Below are 16,800 nucleotides of genomic sequence, written 5' to 3'. Positions count from 1 at the left end.
TTACTTCTTGGACCTTCAGTTGACCTTCTCCTCCTAACCTAATTTGGGACTTATCCAGAAAAGCTCAGTAGCACGTTTTATTGCCATTTCTCTCTTAATGTCTTATTAAAGACAATTTGTATTTTACTACCTGCGTCTGACTTTTCCTGCTTTTGGACTGTTTTATGAATGAACGCCACCTAAAAGAACCCCCAATATATCAGTAAATTCTTGGATAACATAAATTATTCCAGTTTATAAAATACCCCAATTCTCTAAGTGCATTATTAAAGAGTATTTTTTTTATTATTATTCTTAATCAAGCATACTGGCTAGATGCCTTCAGTACTAAATATCATTTTTTACTATACATTGTAACGCACCCTCTTCTCTATAAAATTCATAAATTTATTTTTATGCTGGAAAACCTCCCATTTCTCCCTTATGTCAATGCTGCTGCCCTGCATTACCATCTTCTGTTTCAACCCATCCACAACCCCGGCATCCACCCTTTTGGGTCCAGGGAGATATTTTACACATCACCAGTCTTTATATACTTGTCTGAGGAGAGTTGTTTGACTAAGTACATTAATATCACATGTACACTCAGGAAAACATCCGAGCCCACCTGATGCTAGTCACACTGGTGGTGCCTACTCTGGATCCGGACACATTATCTAGATTACTGTGGAAAACCGGAGGTTGTGAAGATGTGGCAGGATCACTTAAAGTGGAGAAAAGGACATATATATATACAGAAAAAAACAGTGAAATTAAATTGATGGAAGGCAGAAATAGAAGTGTCTTGAGATGTGTCAAGGAGAAAGGAAGAAAAAGACAAGAGAGGCACAGAAAATTACAGATAGGAGCAGAGAAATGACTTTAAAAAATGAAGGGAAGGAGTAAGGGAAAAGAAAAGCTTCAAAATCCCCATCTACCTTGAAGCATTGACCACCTCCTTGTTGGTGACAGGCTGTGTGTGTGAGCGGTCCTGAACTCTTCTCAGACGTCTTTCTACAGCGGCATTTCGTGAGCGTGGTTTGGGAACACCACCCTCCAATGTTTTTTCAAGTTCCTGTATCAAAACAAAACGTATACCTGTTTCAACCTCCGTGTATACTCAGATAACTCAGGATAAAATAAAACACCAAAAGGTGATCTAAGCCAAATTTCAGCTTTTGAAACTATGATTTTAAAACGGTTTAACAGCATTAATCGTGTGTTATGAATGATTTACCCTGAAGAGAGACCTCTTTGCAGCCACACTCATCTTGGCTCTCTCATCCAATTTTTCTTCATCTGCTTTTAAAAAGAAAGAATTATGCTATATGCATAATTATATATTGCAAAAGTTATGAAAATTTCCTTAAACTGTTTTTAAACTAAATACATTTTCTTTGATAGACTGTACTCGCCTTCAGCATCCTGTAGTTGTGAAGGGCTCAGACGAGACCTGTAGAAGAGATAAAAATGCATCATTCCTCTGAATTTATACCATATTTCATTTAATCTTTTGACCACAGGACCATAACCTTATGGCCGGTGTAGAGTCATGCTCTTTCATGCCATTCTGTGTTTTTTCCTTTGTCAATAGACTTGTTATAAGGAGTTCCTAGTACAGAAACCTCCTCTTGTACCTATCAGACTCCAAACGCTCTGCAGATGTGATGGGCTGGGTCCTAAACCTCTCCGACATTCGACTGTCTCCTGGAGTGATGTAGCGCCGAGGTCTGCGAACACCCCTGTCCCGATCACTGCTGCTAGATGGATCTACTTCCACAGCTGAGAGTTCTACTTTAGTAGTCTCACTTTTGGAGGAATGGATGAATTTGGAAAGTGTGACGAAGACAACAAAAAGGAAAAGTACATTTAAACCGATAATAAAGATGGTTGGTCTTGTTTTTTTAATTTAACATATTACCTTCAGACGCACTTGGGTTAAAAAAATAAAATAAAAGCAGACACTTAACACAGCCTAACTGCAACACAAATATAAAGGTCAGTTACTTGATGGTAACATGCAGCTGTGACCCAACTGTCAAAAAAGTAACTAATGCTAGTTTGCAGAAATGTAATGAGACACAACAGTATTTCACACCTTCCATGCCACATAAAATGCATCACCATTATTTTCTCAGATTGCCACTGTATTATTTATCTGCACCAGCTTATTAATGCACTGTTAGACAGTTATTTAGCGATGCAACACAGAGCCCATGCTCAGTGGACCTACAATTCTGGTTTCCGGTTTGCATTTTCCAGATAAGAGTGTCGCAGCTGTGCCACTGACACCCTTGTGTCCAGGGTGCCCGTCTCCCCGTTAGCCATTCCTGGTGCATGGCCGGTCCTGGATGCCTCTCTGCTGACGCCTGTCCTGTCCATACCATACAGGACAGAATGCTGGCTTATACCTATATCTGACATGGAGCGGGTTCGTGTCTTGAGTTTGGACCCTCCACTCATCTCCATGCTTCTGTGTCTGGCCTGAGGCAAAGAGGAGCCCTTCTGGAGGTAGGCTGAGTTAAGCCTCTGGTGCCCAGATGGAGCCTGCTGCTGCTGCCTGTGATGCTCAGACTCTTGGTGTATTTGGGGATGTTGTTTCTCCTGGGAGTCTTGCTGTTGACGTACAGTCTTATGTCTTTGTAGCTCCAACTCCTGCTCTCTTTGAGTCTGTTGTTGTCTTTGACTCTCCGCTGGCTGTCTCGCATGGTCATACTGATGTTGCAGTTGCGGGTCTTGTTGTTGAAGTTGTGCAGCATGTTGTCTGTTGTGCTGCTGATGCATTAGAGGCCCTGCTTGCTGAATTTGGGGCTCTTGATAGCATAAAGGGTCAGAGGATTGATGCTGTCTAGGCTGCGATGATCTAAATGCTCTTTCCTCTAGGCCGTCATGACCAAGCTCTCTCCTCCATTCTCTGATCCTTTCAACATTTCTCTCCCTTGGTCTCTCCCGATCCCAGTCTTCCTCACCTCGACTTGCCCTCCTTCGTTCTGGACTTTTGTTCTGCCAGTCTGCATCTTCATGTCGTCCCCTATGTGTGTCATCCACACTCCTTTCCCTTCGCCGTATCTCTGAGGGCAACACAGCTTTCCTGCTCTTTAACAGGCCCTCTGTTTGGGCTTCTTCCTTTAGGGCTTGCCTCACTTCCAATCGTGCCTCCCTGTGGGCAGCATAGATTTGGTCAGAACTAACTCTTCTTCGTGGTTGTACTTCAGGGGGTTCAGAAGGTTTGGCACTTGGCTCTAATGGAATCATGGCCAAATAGGGCTGAGAGTCCATAGCAGGGCCAGAGTGTTGGTAGTCGGAGTTCGAAGTAGGGTAGGGTGTTTGCCCATGGATCGGATGGTGGCCTGGGCTGTGCTGAGGCTGGGGAACTGTCCTTTGCTGGGTGGGTTCTGAATGCTGTCGCGTATATTGAGCTGTGCTCCCTTGAATACGGTGTCTGTTATCCTGGTGCCTATCAGGACTGCAGTCAGGAGGCCTCTTGACAGTTTCATCCCTGGAAAATCGTTCCCTTACTCGGATTCTTGGAAAAAGGAACGCACAAGGGAAACTGAGCTTCCAGTTCAATTAGAAACTACCATTTCCTCTAAGCCCAAAACTCAACTCAAACACAAGGGGATATAAGTTGTAATCCAGAGTTCCACTAAAAAATAAATAATAAATAAATAGAAATAGAAATTAAAGCCCTTACCAAATTTATTCTGAAGTTTGTCTCTACCTGTTCGGCCCTCTTTCATATGCATATTAACAGTTTGCGATGATCGCCTTCACTTTCACCATCAAAATTGGCAACTCTTCAACTTTATTTTAATTTTTGGGAAGCTGCATGTTTCCAAATCTGCCACACGATGGCACTTTTTTAAAGGGGTTCTTCCTAGACCTTGTGTTGACAGTCTGACCCAAGGGAATGCAAAAGTGTCAACAATAAAATAAACTTGTTCCTGGTCATGCGGCTGGCTTGATGCACTTTGGCCTTAAGGTCATAGCTGGACATCTAACATCAAAAAGGCTGTGTCAGACTGACAGAAAATTCTTTCTGTGTAAGTTTGTAATATATGGTGAAATTACAAATCTGAATCAGAAACAGTGCAATATAAAGGTGCAAAGGGGATACTCGCCAAATTCGGCACTATTTAATCACATCCAGTAAAGCTGAATTACACAAAGTTTGGTAAATAATTACATAAACTGACAACAGTTGTATTGTCTGAAGAAAAAAACCATCCAAACCTAATTTCAGTGTCATTAATTCCAACTAGACAATGTCAGACATAAAGAAACAAACATGAGGCTATCACGAGACCAATTCCAGCTCTCAAATCCTACACAAAAAGGTCAGGTATAGCATGTCCTAGGTTTAAATTTGAATCCAAGTGTCCCTCTCTCTCTCTCCGATGCCAAAAAAGTCAGTCAAACTATTTTTATCTACAACTTTATAACCCTTGGTAGCTAAAGGTTGCACTAATCTCATTGTACACCACTAAGCCACACATAATTGATGTGCCTCTGCTTTATCTGACGTGGCATGAAAGACCTAAAAGAGTCCTTCTTGTACTCTAATACTAGCTAGAATAAGCAGCTGACAAGGACAAACAGAAGTCACAGTCATTTGGGTACATTCAAGAAAAAGTGATTAAAATAACCGCCCTAGAAGAACCAATAAACTTTACAAATAAGCACCATTATTTTTGATGTTGCTGTGTTGTGTACCAATTCAACCATACATGCATAATAGTCTAATGAAAGGTCTGACTAAGTCATACCACACCTTGTTAATTTGACTTTTAGTGTTCATCATTTCACCAGCTATTTGCAAACTGGCTGTATTTCTTATCTATGCCACTGTCCTCTCCAGAAATCCACATATAGCCAAAGTTTTCACACTTTTTTTAACAGCAAAACTCAGATAAAACTTCAGTTTTCTACCAGTTTACCTCACAAAACCATTTTAGAACATTTTAAAATCATTAATGTAAGCTCCTTATGCCACAGCATTATAAGTAAGTGATTCAGTGTAAGACTGAGATATAGTTTCATAGATGCTAACAGGCCAGAACCTGAGGAGGGGGCATGTGAGTACAGCCTTGCTGACAAGTGCCAAGTCAGTAGGTCTGCGGCCGACTCAGGTCAGGGTCTGGAGCTTTCAAATGTTGTCACCCCATCAACTCCATTTCACTAACACTTGTCAACTGCTCGCCAAAATCTAGTGACTATTTCAAACTGAAAATTTCAAACTGATTGTGTGAGATGCAGTTTTAGGTAAATCTTTGAATTAAAAAATGTTAGAAATTAAAGTTTGTCAGTTGAAAGAGGAAAAACCCTCAGAACACCAAACAACTGTTAAATGAGAGACTATGATGTCAATTATAGTGGGAATTATTAATGAATTAAAAATAATTGTGAATAGTTATGCTTTTGATGTATGGAAAAGATTTAGCTGATTGTCCACTGGAAACATTTTTCTTTCAAGTTTATTATGTTATTACATTTACTTGTCACAATATTGTTAGGAGTATTATATTATATAAAGTAAGCAGGTTTCAAAATTGTTCAAGGCTTTATTCAAGGCTTTTAGGAAAATTGCACTTAAGACATTTCAAACTCCTTCTGCACACCATTATTCCCAGAAAAGGAGTGCATTAAAAGAAAAGCACAGTCTGGTTTTCATCTGAAAATATCACATGAGCAATCATAACCTGGACTTTATTTAGTGCCTCAGTGCTGTGTTATAAAACCATATGTACCCAGTGGACAGTGGGCAATTGGTGGGTTTTCACGCTAACGGCATCCCAAGTGGACTGTACCTTGAGGGCCAGATGAAGTCTGTCTGAGCATCACTCTCTGAGTCTGTGTTGAGAGACCAGTCGCTCTTTGACAGGGCGGCCAGGCTACAGGATGATTTCATGCATCAGTATCAAACCCTGAGAGAAACTTCTGCTCAAGTTCTTAGAGACCAAATGTGCACTAAGCAGCTGGACTGTGCGACAACTACAACTACAACAAGAGTCAAGTTTAATAAGTAAGAACATTATTTATAGGCTTCATATAAGATTTGCCACAGTGTCATCACCCTGAATTCGTTCACATCCATTAAGCTTCTCGTTCCTTTTGTGGTGGCGTCTTCAGGTTTATAATAGAAACTGACAAACTCTTAGCTTAATGAACCAGGCTGCTGTTAAGTGAGGTTCGCCTCTAAAGGCAAGCAAAATCCAGCCCTGTAATCATCCCTCTCACGTACAACCTTTCCTTGATGAGCTCCCCAGAGCCTCTTTCTATGTGAAACTAGAGCAGGGCAAGTGTGACTGAGCTGGGCCCACAGTCCAGAAAGATCCTAGCACTGACACAGTGGTAAAAGCCACAAGCTAAGAAGCTCAGCAGATAATGGGAGCCACAAACTCCACAGATTATAGATTTTGAAAAGATAAAATACTTCTTTCAAGCTTTTTTTTACAAACACCAAATTCTAACAAGATTGCAAATAAATATTTTATAATAATTTGAATTTGTAATGATAAAAAAGTAATTAAAAATTAGCATATGAAAAGGGTTATTAAGAAATATTAACTTAAAGAGAAGCATCAGAAATGTTATGGTATGATCACCTGATGAACTACTGACAGCAGTAAAATCTTAAAGTATTTGCAGGTGCATGGAGTAAAACCAGTCAAAATAGGAGAATCAATAATGTTATGCTAAAGTAGGAATACAATAACAGAAGTTTAGCTAACAATAATTTATGTGAGGTGTTAGTATTTATGCAGTATTTCATTACTCTAATCTAATTTTTTGGAGTTATATTGACATATACTTGTGCTGTATTTTAATATTAGTGTAAAAGATAACAAAGTTTAACCTGACTGCATGCATTTTGTTTTATTTTGTCATCTTACCCCTGCCTGTTGAGGATGCTCTGGGCCTGCTGCTCAATGAATAAATCCCCAGGTGAGATGCCGTAGCGAGTGGAGGGCAGGGATGCCCGTCGGGCAGTGCGAGGGGAGCTGGGCACTGCTGCAATGCTGTAGTCCCGGGTGGCGGCTGGACTTGGCTCCTGCTGGGCAGCATCTTGCTGGTGGGGTTGCTGTTGTTGTTGGGGCTGGGCTGGATGCTGCTCCTGAGTCCTTGTTCTAGAAGAGACTGAGCGCTCCTGAGCTCCACCACGCCGATAGTTCTCCATATTCATCACCCTTTCTCGTTCTGAAAATCGGCTTGGTCTTTCTTGAGAGGGGGGAGGGGCTTGGTTTGACTCGGAGGGGCTCGATGTGCTAACAGGCGCAGGATCTGGGTGAGTCCTCATGGAAACCCTGCCCACTCCAGAGCGGTACGGCACCCTAGGGTCGCGTCCTTCTGGCTCTACTTCTGGTCTGTCTCTGTCTCGCCTGGCAGTAGTTTGTCTGTCAGCGGAGTCTGGATCACGCCTGGAACGGTAGCGTGGTATATAATCGCTGTCCGCTTCCTGATCCAGGAGGATGCCATAACGCTCTGAGAGCTGGCGACGGCGCTCAGCTTTGTAGCGGGCGATGCGCTCAGCCTTAGAACTGAGGTTGGTGGATTCTGTGGGGCCAGATGTGGGTGTAGAAGAGGTGGATAGTGTTACTGGGTCAACATAAACCAACACTGGCTCTGGGCGGCTGCTGCCAGCACCACCTTTGACCTGAGGTGACCTGTCAGGAGATGACACCTGCTTCTGTGGAGCCACCGTCTCCTCTCGGCTGTAGCGTTTCACTGTGGTAAATAGTAAAAATACTTCATTAATTATCAGCAATAACCCTGGAGAACTAAAAATGATACCAAAATCATGCCACACGGATGTAAACTGTAAATGTTGAAGTTGAGTCACACTTACACCAGAACAATGCTCAAGAGATCAAGTATATATTCATGTGAAAAAGAACGTTCTTCACAGAACTCAGTGCAGGCCTGTGAAAAACTAGCATATCCCTAACACTTCTTTAAGAATTAAGGGGATAAGTAGATGCCAGGTGCTGCTAATCAAATGCATTTTATTAACTGACCACCAGCGAGTGTGAGCAGGACTATAATAGCCAATATTTTGGCAGGTTGCTGGTCTGGAGCATTCAGGTGTGTGATAACACAATGACATAATCCCAGGCCAGAATCATCCCGGCAAAGACCCCAATCCAGTCTGCTGAATGGCTTTGGAAAATGTGAAGGATAAGCGAAAACCCTTAGTGATCCCATATGTCTCAGGAGTATTGGAACAGTTGAGACGCATTTTTTTGTAAACACCGAATCTCCGTGGCTTTTTAACCCTAAAACACGCTGCGCCAAAAATTGGTCTGCCCCAAGGATCGGGTCCCCCGACAAACAGAGTAATGTAGTGTACGCTGTTAAGTGCCAGGAGGATTGCCAGGACTTATACATTGGGGAAACCAAACAACCTCTGGTGAAATGGATGGCACAACACAGAAGAGCTACCTCGTCAGGCCAGGACTCCGTAGTCTACTTACACCTACAGGTTTGAGCGGGGAGTCAAGGAGGCCAATTATGTAAAAAGGGAAAGACCATCGCTGAATCGAGGAGGGGGCCTAAGGGTACATCTGTCACCATCTTACAATGCTGTGATTGCAGCCATTCCCCAACTCTCTGTGAATGGTACTCATGGCCATTGATCAGTGGTCTTTGATCAGTGGTTGTTGATCAATGGTCATGAGAATTTGCTTATTAATGATCAAGGAACTGACCTCACAGCCCATTGTTCATTCAGTGGGCTACTTCCAGTCATTGTGCAATTGTGCTTTATAAGGTTGGGGAAACTAACAGGCAGCTGAGACTGAAGAAGTCACTTGGATGAGTGATGAAACGTTTCTCCCACTGAAAACGCGACCTCCAGATAAACAGATTCAACTTTTTGGGAAGGATGGCATAAATTTTGGACTTTTACCTGTATTTTGACAGGTTTTCCAGCTTTCTTTCCAGCTTTCATCTTAAAGTCTACAGGCCTCAGTTAGCATGGTATGGCTTATTTGGAAGCACTGCCAGGAGAAAGCCCAATTTCTCTAAGAAGAACATGACAGCATGGCATAGGTTTGTTATGCTGCATCTGAACAAACCACAAGACTTCTGGAACAATGCTCTTTGGATGGACAAGACCAAAGCGAAGTTTGACCAGAACGTGCAGCACCATGTTTGAAGAAAAACAAGAGTCGTATAACAAAATAAACACTTCAGACCAGCTGTCAAACACGATGGTTGAGGGTTGATGATTTGGGTTTGTTTTGCTACAGGGTCTGGGCAGTCGACCATAATTCAGTTCACCAAAAGTTTACCAATGTATTGTAGCGTCAAAGAGCCCATTAGTCTGATAGCTAAAGCTTGGCCAAAATTGTGTCATGGAACAGGACAATGATCCCAAGCACAGAAGTAAATCTACAACAGCTTAGAGTAGCTGAAAACAAAAATGGTCAAGGTGTTACAGCGACCCAGTCAAAGTCCAGACCTCAACCTGATTGAAATGCTGTGGTGGGACCTCAAGAGAGCTGTCCATAAACAGATGCCCACAAACCTCAATGAGCTGAATCAATGCTGTAAAGAGCAGTTGGCCAAAACTCCTCCACAGTTATGTGAGAGACTGATAAAGTCATACAGAAAACCACTACTGCTGAATCATAGAGTGATTGTGTAGTCCTGAGAAAACGTTCCTTTTCACATGATTGTACAAAATACATTTTTAAAAAAACACAGATGCAGTTTACACAAGTGTGACATTTTTCTGATGTGGTGAAACAGAACATTCTCAGACATTCGTATCAGTTTTTTGCTGCCCATCTTGCAAACTGTGGCAGCATGCAATTACAAGCAGTTTCAGGGGTGGTTAATTGCTCAAAGGTATGTTGAGATAACACCAATTCTGGGAATACACAGACTGACATTGCATCCCCAATGTGGTTTCATTCCATTATTTCAAGAGCTCCAAATTGTTTCAGAAGTGTCATGTTGAGTTTTTGTATTTTAAAAGCTGACAGGATTCCCTTTGTTGTTCCTGAGGCTGACTTCCTGTACTTTCCATCTGATGTGTGCATGCTGACACACCTTGCATAAAAAAAATTCTGTTATTCTGAGGATAGGATGTCTTAAAGAGGGAGGTTTCCCCTTGTTTCAGACAGACAATGAGCTGTGGGTCTGCACAAAACCCAAGTATGCCAACCTACTCTAATAGAGTCTATTAAAGCATATATAGAGTTAGAAATGAGGTCCTCTTCAATTGTTGAGACATATTTCAGTAGTCCAATTAAAGCAGCACATTTCAGCAATGCATCATCCCATGCTTACCCATCACGCAAGGCTCACAGGGGTCTGAGGCGCGGGTGTATCGTGGGGGATCCTCCTCAAGCATCCTGTTGGCAACCAATCCACCAGGCACCAGTGCAGGTGGTGCATCACTTTCAATGCCCTCCAGGCGCCGGGCTATCCTCTCCTTCCTGTTGGAGACAACATACAACAGGTGAAGGTTAGAAGTGAAAGAAGTCTGTGACATGTTTACATCAAAATACGTTGTCATTCTTGAAAATACCTGTTCATTCCCAAATCCTTTGTGACAGCTCCCTCAAAATATTTCTTCAACTCTGAAACTAAAAGTAGGACCAGAAATTTGAGTCAAAGAAATGGCATGACTAACTAAACATTACCTTATTCTGGGTTGTTTTTTGTAAGTGTTTAGAAGTGAAGCCCACCTTTGGGAAGGACAACCAGAAGTTTGGCATCTGTATCTGAAACACTCTTGACCAAAGCGGTCTTGTCATTCAAGGAGAAGTCACTCTGAAAACTGAAAAAGAAGAGAAGAAGACACAAACCAATATGAAACTTATGACGCAATAAACTTCTATTCTTTTAATCAGGAAGTCCAAAGTCAACCCAAAGAAAACTAATGATGCTCTAAACCTCACATAGCAAACTAGATTCCTCTTTAGCCTTCACAACAACTCTTCCTTAGCTGACCTGTCCTAAAGAGGTAAAAGCAGGTAACGCTGAAGCTCAGCTGGTGTAGCTTCTATTAAGATCCAACTTAAGAAAGAGGTCATCAAATCCTCAATTAGAAACTGCCAATTAAGGTCTTCTCTTAATGATTTTATTTGGCAGCATGAACAGATCACACAAGCCAGGATAATTAATCTCACCCTTCTTTTGTTTCCAGTAGCTTCTCCAACTATTTTATTCATCACTTAAACATAAATCTTAACATCAGTTGTGTGCGTTAAAGTTCTGGAAGTGATGCTGAGCTAAGGTGATGTAAGAGTAAACATAAAGCTAAAACTGAACTACATTGTTCATGCTTACATATCCAGAATTAAATCTCATTGAGCTGTTCTTGTCATCTTTTAAATAAGATTTTAGGGTTCTACTCTTTATTTTTGGGACCAGATACCTTTAATTTTGTCTTATAATTTATATAGAAGTGAAGCTATTTAGCTTGTAGCCCCAGAGCACTAACGCTGTAAATGGTAAATGCTGTCCTGTAAACTAATGCAAAATGGAGCTTGGTGCACAGTGGTCCTGAAGGAGGTATTATAGCTCTAATTCCATGTGAACTAAAAGGTTTCTTAGCATAAGCTGTTCCAGGCATCGCAGCTTTTAATGGTTACTAAGCATGATAAGCTAAAGCACTCGAGTAAGTACATCATATAGATCGGTTCAATGCGTGCCTAGATAACAAAACATAAAATGACAGTAAATGCTGCATATCATTTACTTTAAGTAGCTACATTATAGGTAGCTATATAAATAAATCCACCTGCTATAAACCCATTTTTAAATTGTTTTAATATTGGTATCCCATCATGATTTCACATAAAGAGAGTTTATTCTTTACTGACCTTAAGGTGTCTGTTGGCAGCGAGGTGGAGGTACAAAGTTTGGTAGACGCTTTAGATCCAAATCCTGAGAAGAGAAACAAGACACAGTTAAACTTGAATAATAAATATATACATATATATGCTGGCATTGCAAGTACCGAAGCATCTGTATCAAAATAAACTGTATGTTTCACTATAATGTATTACAGAATTCTTTATCCATTAATCAAAGACAAAACCTGAAACAAAATTTAAGAAAAAGAACAAGAAACAGCTCAATATGCATCATAAAGGAAGTTTTTTAAAACCTTCTGAACAGCTGATAGAGCTATTTTGAACTTTAAAATTACATGTAAATGTAAAAAAACAACTACAACTTTACAATAAAACAAAAGAGTGGCACAATCTTTGCTCTATTGTATTTACAAGCATACAATTCTGGTAGCATGGCTGTAGCATACATGGTATAACTATGCTATAATTGTACTGTTTAGAGACAATCAAGAAAGAATGGAAAAGCCTTGTTGCTTCGATCACTTTCCAGAGGTGTTAAATCCTGTCTAGCTGCACTTTAAATATGTGTTTTTGTGTTTGACACTTGTATAAATCCACGACTGAATTGCTCGGTCCTTATCCATATTTGATTTCAAAAGTACTTCAAACAACATACATATCCACCAGTGTTGCTCCGTGGAGTTTTTTTTATTATAGTGTTCGATTGGTACTATAACACCTACCAATTCAACAATCAGTACAAGACATATAGCCTTATATTATTTTTCTTTTGACATTTAAAGATGAGGCAAATCAAAACTTCAACCCATTCACAATCTAATTTTTTATGAGGAAACAACAACCTTTTACCAACATTAGAAACTCTCTTTACATGGGCACAAGAATTTAAGTTAAAGTAAACAATGACATTTAATGCAGGAAACAAAAATCAATCAATAAATCACTTAATTAATATTAAATGAAACCATGTCCAGCTTTGGACAAAACACCTACCAAGCTGGAAACAGACAGACAGAGACATTTTGAAATAATTCACAGGATTATTTTGATGGGAAAACACAAGACCGATATAAAAAAGGTTGATAGTATAGAGCGATTAACCAAGAGTTGCTGCTGTGCTCTTCTCAAACTAAACACTTGGTTCATTTCTCACAGGAAATTTCCAACCCCACAATGAGCTCACTTCAAAAAAAGAAAACTCTGAGTTCACATCCAGTTCCCAACTGATATCTGACCTTCTCGCTCACATGTCACAGCAACAGCAGTCTGTTGTAAAGTTGTATCCCAGTATAGGGGACCGATCACATTACTGCTCCAGACGCCTCCATAACATCTTATTTTGGCCCCCGAGTGACTGTGTGGCAATGCTGTGCAACTTTTGTTTTGCAGGGTAGGAAGGAAGCGTGGATGTGTAAAGATGTGGTTCTGGAGAAGGCAAAATCCTGACAAGTATCAAGTTTAAGGGTTTCTCGGTAACATGTAGGTGACTTCAGAGAAATCAGAAAAACCAGAACCCTGTTAGACTCCTTCATCTTATAATTTATGCTCTTCTCTGTTTACAAAACACAGATTGCTGAAAAGCTGTCCATGACAACTTCTGTACTCTATTTTCACATGTGCGATCAATAAACGCCATAACCTTTGGCATTATCTCTTCTCAAATCCACAAACATTCAGCGTTTTCACAGCCTGTGGGAATTTGTAGAGCTGCATGTATCTGTCAGTCTGTGATTTCACTAACATACTTCCTCTGGTGGAAAGCCCCTTGTACAGATGTCAGCTTGTCTTTCCTTGGAAACGCCTGCAGGTTGTCAACAAAACAAGCAGCACAAGCATCAAAGCTGGCACTGCCAGAGAGCGGCTTAGGCTGCTGACGGTCCTAAAGTGAGCGTGGAGAGGAGAGGGATTTTCTATAAATATTCAGAGGTGCAAAATAGACTCCCTGAGTGAACTAGGGCTTTGCTTTCCACACAGTCTCTTCCCATCATACACCTTGTAATGTTTTTACAAAGCGTTTCATGAAGAGTGCATTTACAAGATAAGGCATCCACAGGAGCATCTACCTGTTGAAATATAAAGTGCTAAATGAGAATAGCTAAACCACACTTTTTAGTATCATAATCTTAATTTTAAAAGAATTGCATAGTTTAAATCTCATATCACAACTGTTTGATCCAAATAAGAAGTCTCAAGGTGAATCACCTCATCTATCAATCTCTGTCACTTGTCTTAGCTAAGAGCTAAATTGCATGGATCTTCCAAGCTAATCTAGACAGTTAAAGGTATTCAAGTGGGTTAAGAAAGTCGTCCTAAAGCCTCTTCCTCTTCAGCAGGCCTTACCTGTGCCACAGGGCTGCACATGGTTCACATGGTAACTAGAGATCCATGGGTTTCGAAACATGTTTAGGGAGAAGAACAGAAGGATAGCCTACGCCTATACTCCCCTCTGGTCACAGTGGTGGTAATGGTGGTGGACAGCAGGAGTGGCAGCAGTGAAGATGAAGGTTGCTACCAGCAAGCCGAAAAGGAGGGATGGAGGTGGTGACACGACCTCACACGCACACACATATATACACACACGGACACGCACACAGTTAGAGCAGAGTGACTGGCCACAAAGCAAGCTACAGCCTACACAGACTGGCAGTCGTGCAATGCCGGTGTGTATGTCGGTGTGTGTTCGTGCACGCAAGCGAGCCGAGAGAAAGAGAGAGAGACAGCACAGCAGGGTGCTAAAGCAGCTCAGAACCCTAATCAGATTACAGGCAGAAATTAGCCTTGATGATGAAAACTCTGGAACAGGATTGGAGGAGGATGCCAGGAGGACTGCAGGTGGTGGTGTGGGGCCCAGGACTACTGGAAGTCAGATGGTAGCTTAACACTGGCATAGTAAGGGCATGCTTCAGCCAACATTGCCAAGTGCCATCAAACTTCTATAAACTGAAGCCAAACACTGCATTAATATTATGATTAGGCTCTTAGGCTACGTTTACACTGCAGGTCTTATTGCTCAATTCCGATTTTTTGATCAAATCCGATTTTTTTGTCTGCTTGTTCACACTACAAATAAAATGCGACAGCAAACGCGCTCTAGTGTAAGCGATCAAAGCGGCCCGCATACGCAAAAGAAGACGCCACACACAATGCGCTCTGTTTAGACCCAGACCAAACAGTATTGTTTGACTGATGGCCTTAATATAAAGACTTGTTTCGGACTTTACGTTTCCCAATTTTGCTTTAAGTTATAAAGTTATTTTGTTATTTACATATGGCCTGATAATTATCCTTATTGCTGTTTTAGAGAGGAGCGGTGCTTCAAAGGATAGTTGGAAATGTCTGTCAGAATCTGCAGATTATACAGTACAAATAAAATGTTCACGTTTCTCCAACTTTGTCTTCCCAACAGTTTCACTAACATCTACACGGGATGGCCAGGAAGCTTCTCCGGCGCTGATAATTGGCGTCTGTCTTGTGTCAGTGACGTAAAAGACAGATTTAATGCAACATGACCATTCAAACAGCAGTCGCTTTCTAAAACATCAGATATGTATCGGATTCAGTACCACATACAGTGTGAACGTAATCGGTCTGGCTGTGAAGCTTTTATTCATTTTTTTAATAGCATTACAGTTTACAAGAAAATAAAATTCAGTGTATTCCCAAAGCAATGATTCACTCTAGTTGCAAGGCTATCAGTTTCACCCTGAAGTCAGTAAGGCTTTCATATACAGGGATGTGGCTGATAAGAAAGGGCCTTAAGTTTCCTTCTCTTCATACTCCATCAAAACTGTGCTGTAAGATCATTGCTTTTTGCTTCAGCACCTGCTTCATGTTCATTGTTTGCTGCTAAAAATATGCCAACGAGTCAGGCCTGAAATGTGGTGAGAATCACATAGTGCTGGTGCAGAGGCAGTTTTATTGAAGAAATGGCAGAAGCCACTTCTGTCAGTCATTACATCAGTGAGACGAGTGAGGACGACGCAGCACCCTGGAGGTCACAGTGAGAGTTCAGAGAGTCGTGGCATAATCTCCTCCAGCAGTGCAACAGCTGGCCACCTTTAGTGATATAACACATGGAAATATATATTGGGAGAATGTATGAAAAGCTCTCTGTTTTTAAGAACTTAAACTCTGAAATATCCATCCATCCATTTTCTCCCACTCTTGTTTTTGCCCTTGTATATGTAATGTTTGTAGCAGAAAGTTTGGATCACAAATACAACATTAGGTAGTGTAGCTTACTGCCAAAAATTATATATGGCAATTAAAAAATTTATAGTTCAAAGTACATTAAAAGTACAAGGTAAATAAAAACACCTCAAAATTCAGAATTAGTCATGTGAGATTTCTTAGCTGTTTGTGGGCCACAGTTTCAATCATTCTCTGCTATTTGTGACAATAAATGCTTATATGTGATGCAATGTACGAGGCCTAAAAACACAATGTGTAGAGCACCTGGAGGCCTAAAAACACAATGTGTAGAGCACCTGGAGCAAGGATGTATGCAACCTGTAGTGTTTCCTGTAGATGACAGAGGATGAAGTTGTTTTTAACGATCTGTGACCTGATTTAAAAACAAAATCTTGTTACACAGTTTTGGAATCACTTGCTTACTCACTTGCTTACTCACTCGTCTTCTCTGCGTGATGCGTTTTCTCACCCTTTCACACACAAACTACCCCCACCTCCTCTAGTCTGCCTCTGCACCCTGTAGACGCCCCTAATAAGGCAACATGTGTTGTGAGTGGCTGCCTCGGAGAGAGGTCACCCCGTCAGCCAGCCTGCCAGTGTTTATCAAGGGACCGTCTCCACGCCTTCTCCCCACTGCTGTGTCTTGTTTTCCTTGCCATTCCTTCTTTTCTTTCCCCAGATTTGCCATCCGTGCATCTGCCTCACACGCTCCTCTTGTCTCTCCCACTCATTCCCAACAACTCCTTCTAATTTCTCATGTCTTTCTCTCTCTTCTACTCTTTATTGCATTCATTTTATTTCA

The 16,800-nt window shown here is 41.2% G+C and overlaps 2 protein-coding genes across 7 annotated transcripts in view; both read right to left on the bottom strand.

Annotated features, from left to right (window-relative positions):
• The window catches only part of LOC134617529 (supervillin-like), a 46,709-nt gene extending 32,221 nt beyond the window's left edge, over positions 1-14,488 (bottom strand). For 3 of the 6 annotated variants that reach the window (XM_063462802.1, XM_063462804.1, XM_063462805.1), the window contains exons 1-11: positions 14,148-14,487; positions 11,814-11,877; positions 10,674-10,765; positions 10,514-10,571; positions 10,273-10,421; positions 6,873-7,704; positions 1,617-1,787; positions 1,395-1,432; positions 1,217-1,278; positions 918-1,054; positions 608-703 (exon numbers count right to left, since the gene is read on the bottom strand). In XM_063462802.1, the coding sequence (XP_063318872.1) occupies positions 608-703; positions 918-1,054; positions 1,217-1,278; positions 1,395-1,432; positions 1,617-1,787; positions 6,873-7,704; positions 10,273-10,421; positions 10,514-10,571; positions 10,674-10,765; positions 11,814-11,877; positions 14,148-14,208 (1,760 nt within the window). In that variant the 5' untranslated portion in view covers positions 14,209-14,487. Of the gene's footprint in view, positions 1-607; positions 704-917; positions 1,055-1,216; positions 1,279-1,394; positions 1,433-1,616; positions 1,788-6,872; positions 7,705-10,272; positions 10,422-10,513; positions 10,572-10,673; positions 10,766-11,813; positions 11,878-14,147 lie in introns of all 6 variants that reach the window. The other 3 variants (XM_063462803.1, XM_063462806.1, XM_063462807.1) reach the window with 3 other exon arrangements.
• LOC135932201 (GATA zinc finger domain-containing protein 10-like) lies at positions 2,112-5,887 on the bottom strand. Its single transcript, XM_065469568.1, has 2 exons — positions 5,787-5,887; positions 2,112-3,505 (listed from the first exon to the last, which is right to left on the bottom strand). Exons 1-2 carry the CDS (start codon positions 5,885-5,887, stop codon positions 2,209-2,211), a joined length of 1,398 nt encoding a protein of 465 aa, XP_065325640.1. The 3' UTR covers positions 2,112-2,208.
• Positions 14,489-16,800: the final 2,312 nt, after the last annotated feature.

This window comes from Pelmatolapia mariae, linkage group LG18 (assembly GCF_036321145.2).
Source record: "Pelmatolapia mariae isolate MD_Pm_ZW linkage group LG18, Pm_UMD_F_2, whole genome shotgun sequence".
Lineage (NCBI taxonomy): Eukaryota > Metazoa > Chordata > Actinopteri > Cichliformes > Cichlidae > Pelmatolapia > Pelmatolapia mariae.
The sequence above is the reverse complement of the archived record's forward strand: the minus strand, read 5'-3'. Positions and strand labels throughout refer to the sequence as shown.

Bases quoted from the DNA above. Each gene is read 5' to 3' on its own strand.
- LOC135932201 (XM_065469568.1), bottom strand. From the start codon at position 5,887: ATGAAATCATCCTGTAGCCTGGCCGCCCTGTCAAAGAGCGACTGGTCT. The intron at 3,506-5,786 runs GTACAGTCCACT...CCTTTTTCCAAG, and splicing joins GACTTCATCTGGCCCTCAAG to AATCCGAGTAAGGGAACGAT.